Below are 16,097 nucleotides of genomic sequence, written 5' to 3' on the forward strand. Positions count from 1 at the left end.
TCTATATTTGTTCAATATTTTTTATACTATATATATATGTTGACTATTGCCATGTTCATTGTTTGTAATGTGACTCACTGGCATACAAAAATAAAAAAATAAATAAAATGAAGTGTCCAACATTCCATACTTCGTTTTTCCGTTAATTTAGTGCATCATCCGGGTAGGCTATTTAAAGTGCACTTTTTCTTTTTGGAATTTTCAGTGTGAACACTTGCATCATAGAATAGCGCATTAATAAGTGAACGGAAAGCGCACGAACGTAGTGAACTCTGGCTAGCTTGAAAATCAATTTTATTGGTCACTGAAATGCTTTTAAAAAACTATTGAAATATATGAACTTATTTGTAAAAGAAGAGCCTACTTAGTTGAGAACCCCTCTACTTTTTTGTTTTGATATTCCCCTCATAATTCGCACCCTGACGTAGCTAAAATGCTACGTTTTGCGGCCACTATATATTACCTCCTCTGGGTGTTCCGGGTGTCAAGTCTGCAGCGCAACATACGGAACATCTAAAGCAGGAAGACACAGTGAGAGAGAGAGAGAGAGCGAGAGGGAGGGCGCGGGGAGGGGAGAAAAAAGAGGTGAAAGAGCGAATGAGGAGAGCAGCAGCACACGGATCAGTCACTCTCCGCTGGTGCTCCAACCCTGGAAACACCATCCATTCATTATATCGCCCGTGATTCTGCTATGCGCATCGGATGAGGAGACGCCACTTGCGCTTTGGTTTTGGATTGGTGTTTAATCTTGTACTGTGCATCGCTGGACAGGATGGAGCATTGGAGACAGTGTGCGTTATGGCTGATCAATTGTAAGGTGCTGCCACCGAACCATCGGGTGACATGGGAGTCCGCTCAGGTGTTCGACCTGGCTCAGACCCTGCGGGATGGGGTCCTCCTGTGCCAGCTCCTAAACAACCTAAGACCCCAGTCCCTCAACCTGAGGGAGATCAACCTGAGACCACAGATGTCACAGGTAAGGGATGCACGAAGGCAAGAAGTTGTATGTTTACAGTAAGAATAGAATAGACTCAATAATAACAGAGTTAAACATATTTGATTTTTGGAAACATACGGTGTCATGTGTATGAAAAAGGTGATGTTACTGCTTTATAGCTACTTGCACGTGAAATATTTAGCAACAGAAAGTTGATATTTTGTCAACGCTGTACCGTTATTTGTGTGCTGAATTCTGCCCCCTATCGGTGAATGTGAGCAACGCAGTAACACTGTGAAGAGAGATTCTGATTTTTTAAGGTGCACTCAATCATTTTTCTTCAAACAGTTCTTTTTAAAATATCATTAAAATAATATCACATAATAAAATAAAAATGTTAATTCAGGTCGGCTTCTCATTGACACCAACATGTTGAGGGTCACGCAATTGAGTTGCTACTGTTAATAATGACAACAACAACATCAATAATAATAATATGTTTAATATATGTAGTAAGCCTACTTTCAGCCAGGGTTTAAGATGCTTTTCAAAACATAGCAATACAATTATAAAGTAAAAAATAGCTGTCTATGAAAGAAAATGTATGTGAAATGATTCCAGCTAGCACTGATCATGAAAAAAGTATTAGGACTGTCATCGATAAATCGCGATTAATCGCATCTCACGTAAAAGTTTGTGTTTATATAATATATATGTGTATGTATATTTTTATATTTATATAAACGTGTGTTTGTTTGTGCATGTCTGTGTACATACACACACACACATAGCCTATATATATATATATATATATATGTGTGTGTGTGTGTCTGTATTGTGTAACAGTATATATACACACATATTCATAATAAATACAGACATAGTCAGGATAAATATTATAATATATACGCACACACTTATATTATGCAAACACAAACTTTTATGTTAGATGCGATATATCGCGATTAATCGATTTGACAGCCCTGAATTGAACCTAATAGGACATAGTGCTTTTTGATGCATTGTTTGACCAAAACCATGAATCTACAGCTTTTTGGTTCCGGTCAGGATCAGGGTCAGATGAAAGCTGTTTTAGTCTGGTCTCGTTCGCTGTACCCTGTCAGGTGAGAGGAGGATTAGTTTCAGTGTCTGCGGGAAGCTGCATTATTGAAAACAGCGGCCTCTGAAATATGTCTCGTTCTGTGTTTTCTCACACCATCTGCTCAAAGTCTGGACTTGATTTCATGTTGATGAATCATTTCACATGAGGTGAAAGCTGCCATCAACACAGTGACACTTCATAGAACTGACAAATATAGTATTCACAGTCACCTTTAACAAACTTTATGCCCAGTAACTAGACAGGCACACATACACTTTGCGTTACATTTGTCAATGTGGTGCAGTCACAGTGAGCGGATTCCAAGAAGCATTTAAAAAAAGTCAATAGAACTTTAGTCAATAGCTTTTAGTTTTCAAACCACAGGCCTGGTCCGGTTCACTGGTTTACTGACAATTAGAAAAAACACAATGTTATATACATTATATACATATTCTGTGGAAGTTTGACATCTGATCAAAATGACGTCATTCTGGCTTTGAGGCATCCCCTTGCTTCTGGTTACATCAGATAGGCTGCTTTCATTTCATTTGGTTTGTTTTATCACAGTTTCTTTTTTTGAGCACATGATTTTCATCTGCACTGACATACGTAGATGTGTCTCCATTCACCAAAGGAAGAACTCCACAGAGAACTAACGTATGCAAAAAAGGGACAGAAAATGAGCAAATGGTCTGTGTAAACCAGTGTTTTGAGCGTGGAGGTGAAATTTCCATCTCTAAAGGGCAACATCTGAATCCTTGCATGAATTATTCATGACGTTTTTGGCAGCTATTTTATCAAAGACTCATTACAGCACATGGGACACAGACGCAGCCGTCCCAGGGGAACAGCTCAGACAAAAGCAGTGATGAGACCAAACTAAAAGCTGGAGTCCCCACCTCATCAGAGCACCTCCAGGGGCCCAATGGGCACTTTGGGTTTCCCTTCACCCCACGATAGGCGTGTAATTAAAATATAATGGCGAATTCGTCTCTGAAATTTCGGCATTAATGTTGATATTCGGGGAAAGAAAGGGGGTGTTTTTGTGTGGGAAGGAGGGGTTACACTATTTTACAGTTACATTTAGACAGGCAATTTTGAAGAAGATACCTTGAAACTAATTATATACGTAGGCCTGTTTACATTGTTAAAAAACATATTTTAAATAAATGCTATTCTTTTGAACTTTCTATTCATCAAAGATATATAAAACTGCACAACTGTTTTCAACATTGATAATGTAAGTAATGTTTCTTGAGCAGCAAAGCAGCATATTAGAATGATTTCTGAAGGATCATGTGACAATGAAGACTTTAATAGCTGTTCAACTTAAACTTTGCCATATATATATATATGTATATAACATAATTATATACTGTTGTTAAAATTTTTGGGCTCAGTAAGATTTTGAGTGTACAGTTAAAATAGTAATATTTATTTTTCTTTTGATTTCTATTTTAATTTATTTATATGATTTATATAATTTAATATATTTAATGAATAATTTATTATTTAATATTATATTATATAGGTAATCAGCATAGAAAATGAAACAGCAGTCTGTGGATTATATCTGGGCCTGCATATATTACAGTTTCAAAACACAGGCATGTTTGAAACGTGGAAGTGCAAGTTTGAGGAAGCCACAAAGCCAAGTGCCTTTCTCACGCACTGCGTTGATCAGACAGTGGCTGGGTTATGGGTTTCTTCCGTTTAACATGTGCACTTTTGTGAAGAGTGGAAGGAAATGGCAACAGGTGTTTTGCAGGCCTTCAGAACTTTATTTAGATATCAACAGATGTCAGTGAGAGTAAAGTCTGTAAGGTTTCATCATTAAACAGTGAAGTCATCTACAGTCAGTACATATGCAAATACTGTACGTAACCCCTTTACTTTCATTCCCAGTTGTGCAAAACGTACACACACACAAAAAAAAAAGCCCGGCAAGTGAGTATTTCACACGGTCATTGTAATGCCGGATAGTCACTGTCTCATCTCTAGGTTGGAGGGGGAAACACGAATGCCGACGCCCACTTGTTGGGCAGATAGTTTCCGAGCATTGACGCTCGCTGGGGAAATGAGGAAATGGGATGGAGGAAGGAAATGAAACTTAACGTCCTCTAAAGACCCTTGACTGAGCCACGGTGAAACATCAGAACCTCTAGCGGCTCAGATCCGTCTCTTTTTTCACTGAAACAGTCGAGCAACAAGCTCCTGTCGGAACACCGTCTCAGTCTTTGAATTTTCGCTGTAATACGATGTGATGTACAAAATGTACATGACAGATTCTGGGCCGTTTTTCAAATATATTCTTTAATTTTTTATGTCTAGTGTCCATGGAGAATCTGCCCTCCTTGAATAACACATATACTGTACTTTGCATAGACAGTGTGTTAAAAGCTCCATGTGAGACCCTAAAGGGGTCAGAGACTGGTCAGAGCATCATATGCGTGTGTTTGAATGTTTGAAACAACATGCAAAAGTTGCATCGTGATGTCAGGGCCTTACTGTGCAGTTTTGGATATGTGAGTGGTTGTCAGTATCCTGCACAATCTAAATTACAGGCACTCAATGTCCTGTTTGGTTTATGGATGGAAATTGCTTCTGAAAGATAAGAATGTGCTTGATAATTAAGAGAGTTAGAATAAAAAAAATAATTCTGAATTCAACTGGTAGCCAGTTTAGTGAGACGAGAATGGGTGTAATGTGATCGAACCTTCATCTGCCTGTCAACAACCTTGCAACAGCATTTTGAGGATCGGCTTACACACCATAGTATAAAGAGTTACAGAAGTCTAGATGAGATCAAATAAATAGATGATTGATCTGTTAAAAATGTTTTGCATAGTGAAGCACTGCACTGTGTTCTATTACACAGTCTCAGAGCGCATCGGTTCGCAATAAATGCTGCTCTACACAAATTAATCTCTGCATGTACTGAGTTTGGCGCTTATAATGTGTTATTATTATTATTATTATTAATTTGTAGGAATATTGATATACACTCACCTAAAGGATTATTAGGAACACCTGTTCAATTTCTCATTAATGCAATTATCTAATCAACCAATCACATGGCAGTTGCTTCAATGCATTTAGGGGTGTGGTCCTGGTCAAGACAATCTCCTGAACTCCAAACTGAATGTCAGAATGGGAAAGAAAGGTGATTTAAGCAATTTTGAGCGTGGCATGGTTGTTGGTGCCAGACGGGCCGGTCTGAGTATTTCACAATCTGCTCAGTTACTGGGATTTTCATGCACAACCATTTCTAGGGTTTACAAAGAATGGTGTGAAAAGGGAAAAACATCCAGTATGCGGCAGTCCTGTGGGCGAAAATGCCTTGTTGATGCTAGAGGTCAGAGGAGAATGGGCCGACTGATTCAAGCTGATAGAAGAGCAACTTTGACTGAAATAACCACTCGTTACAACCGAGGTATGCAGCAAAGCATTTGTGACGCCACAACACGCACAACCTTGAGGCGGATGGGTTACAACAGCAGAAGACCCCACCGGGTACCACTCATCTCCACTACAAATAGGAAAAAGAGGCTACAATTTGCACAAGCTCACCAAAATTGGACAGTTGAAGACTGGAAAAATGTTGCCTGGTCTGATGAGTCTAGATTTCTGTTGAGACATTCAGATGGTAGAGTCAGAATTTGGCGTAAACAGAATGAGAACATGGATCCATCATGCCTTGTTACCACTGTGCAGGCTGGTGGTGGTGGTGTAATGGTGTGGGGGATGTTTTCTTGGCACACTTTAGGCCCCTTAGTGCCAATTGGGCATCGTTTAAATGCCACGGCCTACCTGAGCATTGTTTCTGACCATGTCCATCCCTTTATGACCACCATGTACCCATCCTCTGATGGCTACTTCCAGCAGGATAATGCACCATGTCACAAAGCTCGAATCATTTCAAATTGGTTTCTTGAACATGACAATGAGTTCACTGTACTAAAATGGCCCCCACAGTCACCAGATCTCAACCCAATAGAGCATCTTTGGGATGTGGTGGAACGGGAGCTTCGTGCCCTGGATGTGCATCCCAAAAAATCTCCATCAACTGCAAGATGCTATCCTATCAATATGGGCCAACATTTCTAAAGAATGCTTTCAGCACCTTGTTGAATCAATGCCACGTAGAATTAAGGCAGTTCTGAAGGCGAAAGGGGGTCAAACACAGTATTAGTATGGTGTTCCTAATAATCCTTTAGGTGAGTGTATATAAGATATAGTTACAAAAATCATTCTAAATATAAAAGAATATAAAGAGTCCACACCACAAGTGGCACAGATAAATTATATTGTTGGTTAAATCGATTTTTTTTTCCAGCTGATGAATGATAATAACTTTGACAATCAATCAGAATCCATCCTGCTTTAAAGACCTCAAGCATTTAAAGTGGAAGACGACAAAACTGCAGCGCTCCCTTAATAAAGTTGGTGTGAACGGGCCTTGTCAGCCCTTTGCTGACTGTTGGTTAATTTCTAGGTGGTTTCTAAGGTTCTCTGTGTGGTTATGTACTGGTAAGCGCATTAGTCCATTATTTGAAGCCTTATTCGTGTCAGTAGTACAAATAGTGCAGTGTCACATGCCATAATTTAATACATAGGCTTCTAGGTTTGTTCAGATCCCTAGCCTAAAGAATGTTCAGTAGTAACACTGAAAGTCACTACATCACGCTACACGAATAAAACTATGCACAAACAGCATGTCATCATGCATATTAATGCACATTTTCAGGAGGCACAAATCTTTGCAAGGTCTAGTAAGTCCAGTCAGATTGCTCTCTCTCTCTCTTTCTCTCTCTCTCTTTGAAACTGACCTTTCCTTCTGTCACCAAGGTAACAGGCTCTACTGTAAATGGTTGGGGATCAGGATGAATAAAGATGCTCTCTATAGACAGTGTGAATCACACATTTGCAGTTCAGATTGGAACTGCACAAATGGATTTTTGCACAGTAATGTGTGAATTATGCTGGTCACCAAGGGACACAGGCACGCATTAGGATTTGTAAATGAAGGCAGACATTTCCATTCTCAGGCAGAGCTCTTTTGTTGCAGAAAATCCATGATTATTATGTTTGGAAAACCTACCCAGCACTCTTATGAGATTTGAATTGTATTCAGAACATTGTAAAAGCATTTACCGTCTGCGCTGGTGCCATTAAAGTGAAAAGAGATGGTCATTAATAAGGAGATTTAATTGTAGTATCCAATTGTGCACCATTTAAGTGGCCAATAAAACAGCAATATCCTATTTTGTGCTCACATGGCAGAATGACCTTTTTGATGATGACTACATGTAGAAAGTGATCAGTCAGCGGTGCTCACGTAAATGCACACATCCTGCAGCTGTACTGCAACCTTTACTTTAGAGTAGATCCTCAGCGGAGCAATGACATCACAGCGCACAATGAAATGGGCATTATCTTGTCTCAGTCAGGGTAAAAATAGCCCATAAACGGGAGCTGTAAAAATGCAGTGGCACTAGAAGAATTTCACCAGGATGTCAGAGAAGCACTAATATCAAATTTCATTTCAAAGTGCTGATGCATCTGTAAATTGAAGCCCCTGAGATAAAATAAGAGATTTGACATTTTGAGTGCAGTTGAAGTGCATTCAGACACAATCTGCCAAAACGTATCACATGGATTGTCATAGATGAGAATTTTAAGCTCTTTGTGAATGGAACAGTCCTACTGCTTCCTTTAGAAGTACAAATTACACAAGTACACAAACATAACTTGGCGTGTGCCCTACAGCATGGATCAGATTTGTAGTCTTCTGGAGGAAAAATGCTGTCATTTTTGTTGTTGTAATTTTAGTGGAAAAAGAGGGTGCATCAGTAAAATCAATAAATACCACTACTATTAGCTCCACCAATAATTATAATTATAATAATTGGCTATCTGTAAATTTACTATGGTCAATTTGATGGGACAATACATTATGTACATTATATACCAGTTAAATTACTTAGACAATACCTGAACTTTTATAGAAAATATTGTTGAAATAGTAAGTAAACTTAATTTCAATGAAATATAATCAAATGTCACTTTTTCAAGGTGACATGTATTATATTAAAATTATAGTAATGTATAATTCCATTTATAGTAAAACTATAGAACTATAATTTGCAAGTAAAAAATGTCACCTTGATTATATTCATCACATTTGATTATATTTAATTTAGTCTTTTTTACTGTAAATGGAACTACATGCACACACATATCATAGTATGTACTCAAAAAAAAAAAAAAGCATGTTAGACAATAACAATAAGTGTGCAGTTGTTAGACCTTATGTCTAATTTAGAGAGTGGTGTCTAGATGTGTCTATTTTGTGTGAAAAAACCGTCACAATTTCTTGTAGTGTGTTCTGTTGTATACATGGCGTTTTTTTGCGCTGTTCTTCTGTTTGTGGTAGCACAGGCTGTGTGATACTGACCATCTCTCACATTGTCCTGACGGTTCACTTCTCCCAGTGTGGTGTGCAGTAACCCGTGTGCACTGCCCTGTGAAGGGCAATTCACCACGGATCTGCCAGTGATGACAATTTAGCCACCAGCCAGTGTTTATCCTCTGCCTCTCCTGTCCGTTTTACAAAATGCGATGCCATGTGCGGTTCAGAGCAAGTATCCATACTTGATACGAACAATCAGTTGTTGCATCGGAAATATGCTAAGAAAATCTATAGGATGCATGTATCCAAGGTCAACATCGATTTCTTAGGGGTTAGAATATTGCTTTGTTAAACACCAAACTGCTATGAGAAAATGCTACGCACAGCTGAAATATTTTAGATATAATCCCATAAGATGCTAACAAAAATGTAAGCTTTACCTTTAAGTTAGGTAAATAGATTGTCTGACATAGATGTTTAGCTGAAGCTTTTATCCAAAGTGACTTAGTGACAAAGTGACCATATTACAGGGACAGTTTCCCCTGGAGCGCTGAAGGGTATGATGGGATGGTGATTGATCATACAGTCGATCAGTTTGAACCTGTACCTTTTCAGCTGCTAGTTTAGATCTGTAACCACCAGGGTTGTGCTACATTTTGAACGGAAGAATTGACTCCCTTTGAAATCATGAGTGTGAATTTGAACGGAATTGGCCACACCCCATATAAAGTTTAATTGAAATTTGAATGACAGGGAGAGTATCTATCTACGTATCTATCTACGTATCTATCTATCTATCTATCTATCTATCTATCTATCTATCTATCTATCTATCTATCTATCTATCTATCTATCTATCTATCTATCTATCTATCTATCTATCTATCTATCTATCTATCTATCTATCTGTTTCTTTTCATTTTAATATTTTTTTTACTTCATTACATTCAAATTCAAAGTGCAATACTGTATGCTGTTTACTACCTCAGTCCAAATTCAGAAATTTAATTACAACATAAAAGGCATTCCCAGTTGAATTCTGAAATGCGCATAACCCCATACCAATACACCACATTGTTGTTAGCATCGATAGTGCTAAATGGAGAGATTTTATCAGTTGTTAAATGGCTTTGGAGAGCATTTACAGACTACATTTACAATTCATAAAACAATCGCAATCTATATAACAGATGTCAGATATATAGAGCTCATAAATGTATTGAACAAAGCATATTTTGTTGAGAACATTTCAGTGCTAGCATGCCCTGCTGACTGTCAAGTTGATGCTCTGGGTCACTTTCTATCCACAGTGCTGTCTTGCACGCAGTTTTAATAAAGCATCTTTGCTGACGGATGCTTCGTTGTTTTGACAAGACAGCTTGTTTAGCTGTCTGCTTGGTTAAACCAAGGGTAAAAGCTGCACACGGTTCACAGCTGGTGCTCTCCACACAGGACGAAACACTGTAAAAGTGCCTGAAGCCACTGATTTACAACACCTTTGACTTCCTTATTCTTCTGAATGAGATTTTTTGGGCTGTCGGAACCATCGCTGTTAAGAGGATGTCAGGACTTTCCAAGAATCAATTTCAGTGAATAATTTTAAATCTTCAGCCTTCATCTTGAAAGCCTTACTGATGTGAGCACTTCACTCTGCCCTTGGACTTTAAAGGAGCCATATAATCCATATAAATGTTTTATAGCATTTTATTATAAGTTCAGGTTATAACAAACTTGCACTAAATGAGTTGCAATGTGCTGTAGTTTCATTGTCTTTCAGACACATGTTGTGTTTGCTACTGTACCTTTAAGACTTTTGCATGTGAAATAGCTCTATTATGATTAGCTAACCTCTTTGCTTTTGGAAACTGCCAGCATAGTTTACACTTGCTGCGTCTTAAATCGAATACTTCCCTACTATTTAGCATGCAAAAAACAGTACGCCAACAGAGTAGTATGTCCGAATGCATAGTATTCGAAAAACAGTATAGGCGAAACGTCCAGGATGACCTACTACTTCAGGCAAGGGCATTGGGGGCCCGCAGTAAAACAACCGGTGCGAGATTTCAACCGAGGGGGTTTGACTTTTTGCTGTCGCAGACAAAACCCCCCATCACGGCCAAATCGGCTTGTTGTGGTCACACTGTAAAAAACTAAAAACTAAAAACTTTGAGCTAACTTTAAACAATAAGGCTACTTATCACATTTTTTTAGTTGGCTCAACTTGTTTTTTTTTAGTTGTCTTGACAAGAAGTTTAAAGTTTAAAAGAATACCTAATACTCATGACCAAAAGTATTTAAGTTGATTTTAACTGAAGCGAATTAGTTGAGTTAACTTAAAAAGTTGAATGCGATAGGTTGCCTTATTTTTTTTAAGTTAACTCACCTTTATTTATTTATTAAACCCCAACCCTAATCGTTAAGTATGAACAGTTCAACAACTTGTCTCAAGCAGTCATTAGCTTTGCAGAAAACAATATGTCATGCAATATAATTGCAAAATAAGAACCAGCTCTCAATTCCCAACCTTACTTAATACTTTTACTTAATCCATACATTTTTTATGGTTATGTCCCCTTTAAAACTGAATCAGTATCTTCAAAGCCATCTAGCTTTCTGTTTCACACATGGTATTTATTATGGATGAAATGCTATCCATTTAGTATTAGTCTCATTACGCCCTTCAGGAGAAGTAGGAAAAGACATCTCTTGAGTTTCCTGCAGAGATCTGACTGTGCAGTAGTTGATGGAAGAGCAGTTTTCCACCAGGATAGATTTAAAAGCCACGTTTGGTTGAGCGGGACGGGTCCGAGGCAGCTGTAATGCAGAAAACAGCTCTGAAAGTGTCTAGGCACATCATGTGTTAAATGTTTGTCTTTATTTTACTCTTGCTCTCTTTTCCTCTTCCTCTCCGTTTCTATCTAGCTTCCTTCAGACCCTGCAGGACTCCTAAAGACTTCAGGGCAACCACGAGATGTGCCTTTCTGATAATGTGTTGAAACCAAACAAGTGTAAACAGTCAAAAAGATTTGCTCGCTGAACATTTGCTTGTCTTATCTGTGCATAAGTGCAGCCCTAGGCCTCTGGTTAAGTCATCTGTAGAGGGGGGAATGGGAACTGAGAGGCGGTGCATGTGTCGCTCGCTTTTGATCTGCAAGCTTCTCGCAGATAAGACTTATTAGTTTGTATGCAAGAAAAAGCTTTCCTTATGAATTTTTCCAGACTGATGTTTTCTGCACATTAAATGCCAGAGGACGAAGGTTGAGGGTTGAGCGTCCTTGCTCTCGGGAGGTTATAGTTATACATAGTAACGTGAGCACTTTGTGTTTCAAGAAATCACAGTGCAACTGCCGCACAGAACATAGAGACTTTTGATGTATTCACTTCCTCTTGTTGCTTAAGATAGAAACTTGGCATTGAAGCAAGATGTCAAACTCTTTTACAAGAGCTTGACAGGCGACGCACGGCCAACGACAGATGGCGGGTGAAAATCTAACTGGTAGAAACAGACACATTCTTGTGAACGTGCCCAGCGAGAGGGTAAAGGTGCTGATCTGCAGACCATGACAGGACATCCATTAAGATTATAATCAGTGTTTTCTGGGTTATTGTGAGAACACATTGCTGCACTGTTGAAGAAAATTTCCTGTGTCTGATGTCACTTAGGCATTTTGCATATACTGGGAAAGGAAATTACAGATCATAAATTTACAAAACTTTTTTTGTGCAATATGTGTATACTAACTACTACCGATTGGTGTGTTGATTTATTAATTATGTAATTTTTTAGCAAAACTATAAATATTTTTTTTAATTATGTATTTAAATTTCATTAAAACGATGAATTGTTTGTTTTGGTAACACTACAATAAGGTTCCATTGGTTAATATTAATGTATTATCTAACGAACAATGAGCAATAGATACGTTACAGTATTTATTACTCTTTGTTAGTTAATAAAAACTGTTTGTTTTTTATATACAACTGTTCATTGGTAGTTCATGTTAGCTCAGGTCCATTCAATTATATTAACAGATACGTCTTTTGATTTGAATCATTTATTAGTAAATGTTGAAATTAACATTAACTGAGATTAAGAAATGCTTTAGAAGTATTCATCATTGTTAGTTCATGTAGTTAACTAATGATAACATATGGAACCTTATTGTAAAGTGTTACCTTAGTTTTTTAATTAATGTTTTATTAATACTTAAAAAATATACATTTTATTTTTTATTATTGTTTTTAATAATAAATATAACAGTAATAAGGGATAATTTAAATAAATCATTATTAGTTATAAATTAATGACTGGTAAGCAGGTGTGGGTAGTAGGGTAAAAAATAAAAAATACTGTAGACTTGTAACCCAATACTTTCACTAGTAATACTGACTTATATAACATTACTGTAATATTTTTAACTCAAAAGACCACAAGAACTCAAATCTTTAGTGTGATTCAGTGAATTAGCCTATGGTTTTTGATAGCTTGCAGTTACCGTGGAGTTTTGTGGTCAGACGATGAGAATCTGGATCTAGAGTTCTGATAAAGTATCCGTTTTGTAACAGAGCTGTGGTCATGAGTCAACACAGGTGTCAGCTTAATGCAACAGCTTGTGTTTGAGACTCATCTCATTTCACTTTATAAATGAATGTGTTTGGATGTTCGCCAATCATTTACTGTTTGGTAAACTCATTAGTCATGATTCAGAGCAGGTATCACATGAAATAAGAATGGAGAATTAAATATAAAACTCTGTGGTTAGTCTTGTTCTCCAATGTGGTTTTGTAGTTATAGTTCTCATATGCCTTCATTTTTAATTGAATTTAGGAATGTTTGACAAAAATATGACTTTGACTTTAATTTTGATGTATGCAGTTTTAAATAAAACGAATGTTTTTTTTTAATATAAATATGAATAGGATGTAGAATATTTAACTTTATAATGGCATAGTTTAAAAAAAAGTTTAAATATATTTGTTATGACTGGCTATGATCACGGAAATGCATATGTATAAACGTTAAAATGTTCATTAACAATATACTATCTTCAAATAATATTTTTGTTAGATTAATTTCATAATTCATTTGAAATAAAAATATAGTTAGAAAAGGCTTGTAAAAAAAGCACTTCATCAGATGTTGATGCAAAATAATACTTCAAAACCAATATTGACATTAAGGTAATTTAAATATTAAATATTCCTCTTTAATATAACATATGCCTTTCATTTCTGTCTAGTTTCTCTGCTTGAAGAACATCAGGACATTTTTGCACGCCTGCTCAGAGATATTCGGGATGAAGAAGAGCGAGCTGTTTGAGGCTTTCGATTTGTTTGACGTTCGAGATTTCGGAAAGGTAAGAGACAATTTCTCTTTCAAATCTCATTTGAAACACGTAGTCACACAATCATTCTGCACTCATCCCACAATGCACTGACATATTTGCTTGTTCTGTTTCCAAGCATCATCAAAGTGGCATGATTTACATTTTTCTTGTGCGACAGTCATCCGTCACAGTTTATGGTATATCTTCAGCCTCGGTCACAGATGTGGTAAAGACAGCAGGGTTGTGTTTGATTTTCCTGACGTTAGCCTGTGCGTTGGCTGTGTTTTTTTGTGGTGTTGTGTCTCAGTTGATTATGTTCCGAGATGCTGGGCTATTGGCTGTGTCTGCTGTAATAAATAGAGTGTCTGCGTCTCATCCTGCTTCTTATTTAGTCCACTCTTCAGCATGTTAAATTAAAGATCAGTGAATGACGGCAGGGGATGTGGCACGATTGTCTTGATTAGTTTGCATGACTGTATGTGTGCGTAACCGTGTTCTAGTTTTAACTGCATTATTACTGTGTATTAGTGAGCATATTGGCCCTGGCAGATGTTTTGCCCTAGGCTTGTTACTGCACTGATCAATATAGTCAAGAGCCCTTAAACCCCAAAGGGTCTCCTAATGCAAACTCAGCGACCTCTCAGTTCTCTCTCACCTGCTGTGACGTCCATACCGTGACGGTTCGGGATGAATACGTTTACCGTTACACCCCTAATATATTTAGTACTGGTCAAAAGTTGGGAAACATATTTTTAATGTTTTGAAAAGAAGTCTCTTATGCTCATCAAGCCTGCATTTATTTGATAAAAATAAAGAAAAAACAGTAATATTGTAAAACATTATTATAAATAATATATTAAACTAGTATAATATAATAATATAATTTATTACATGGCTTGGTTGAATTCTAATGTAGAATGCGGTCTGTTATGTAAGGGATAATGTATAGGTCAGGTCTGAACAGGTCTGGAATCAGCCTGAAGGGGTTGTTATTCGCTATAACAACAGCCTCGCTATACATTATCCCGCTTATTACATGGCTACCTACAAAATAAATAAATAATTTGTATATATATTTTTATATATATATTTTTAGTATAACAAACCGTTGCCATGAAAAACAGAGCGTTGCTATGGACGCAGGATTCTAACCGTAGAGACGGACTATTTTCTTTAGCGGAAGCAATCCAATCGTTTTTAAATCAATAAACTTCTTTTTAAATCAATATTTTGTGTCAAATGAATGATTTATTTGGTAGGTAGCCATGTAATAAGCGGGATAATGTAGAGCGAGGCGGTTGTTATAGCGAATACAACCCCTTCAGGCTGTTGGGGTTGTATTCGCTATAACAACCGCCTCACTCTACATTATCCCTTACATAATATAGGCTATTATATATATAGCCTATATATATATATATATATTGTTGGTGCGATAATCTTTAAATAACAGTGCTTGCTGCACCATAAAATGCAACTCTTGCTGCGTCCAGACTCATTGCAGAAGGCTAATGGAGTGACAAAATCGATCATTTGAGTGAACGTCGATCATTTGAGGTGTTACACCTCCCCATTTATCCTAGTAGGCTATGCTTTAAAAATACATGTTGCTTCAAAGTTAAAGGTGAACTAAGTAACATTTTTTACCTTAACTGAACAGCTTCGGAGTCATTGGAATGGTTATATTACTTATTTCGGGTTGAATGGTGGTCGTTTCGCACCCCCCTGGTGCCCGTGAGCGGAAAATACGCACTTGCAACTTTGGGGCGGCGGGCCACCGGCCGCCGCGTCAGGAAGTCTCGCGTGATATCAGGTCTCGCGATGTAAACAATTGCTTTACGGCCAAAAGAAATCTGCTAAAATGCCGTCATTATTGCGCTCCCTCACGCTGTTCGAACCCGAATGAAGAAGACGTTTTAAAGAATATCCCATCTGCTTGATGTCGTTGATCTGCTAGCCTCTGGTGTCTGAGAATCACCAACGAGTTTTTACAACAGTGTTGTCAAATATCTATTCCGAAGCTGTGGGGGGAGCTCTAGAGAGAAACCTGCGAGCAAAAAGCGAGAATACAGCGAAGAAATCCCGAAGTTACTGAATGCAGCTTTAAACTAAATGTTTCCAAAAGCTTTTTGCAAAGCTGAAGTTAGAGCTATGTGTCTTTTGGCAAAGAAATATTGTTTGTCTTTGTTGTGCATGCAAGGGGCTCATGTACACTTGACCCTGCTAATCAATGTTTAGACAGGTTGACACCATTTAGTTCACTATCAGACATGTACAGTAGCAGAGCTTATGTCATCTGATCTTGTCCACAGCAGCATC

General features: G+C 37.5%; 1 protein-coding gene across 1 annotated transcript in view; it reads left to right on the top strand.

The window, feature by feature from the left end:
- The first annotated feature begins 581 nt into the window (after positions 1-581).
- vav3 (vav guanine nucleotide exchange factor 3) overlaps positions 582-16,097 on the top strand; it is a 62,709-nt gene continuing 47,193 nt past the window's right edge. The window contains exons 1-2 of the mRNA XM_084398999.1: positions 582-976; positions 13,692-13,808. Of these exons, the coding sequence (XP_084255125.1) occupies positions 773-976; positions 13,692-13,808 (321 nt within the window). The 5' untranslated portion in view covers positions 582-772. The remainder of the gene's footprint in view (positions 977-13,691; positions 13,809-16,097) is intronic.

This window comes from Rutilus rutilus (assembly GCF_951802725.1).
Source record: "Rutilus rutilus genome assembly, chromosome: 24".
NCBI classification, from domain to species: Eukaryota; Metazoa; Chordata; class Actinopteri; order Cypriniformes; family Leuciscidae; genus Rutilus; species Rutilus rutilus.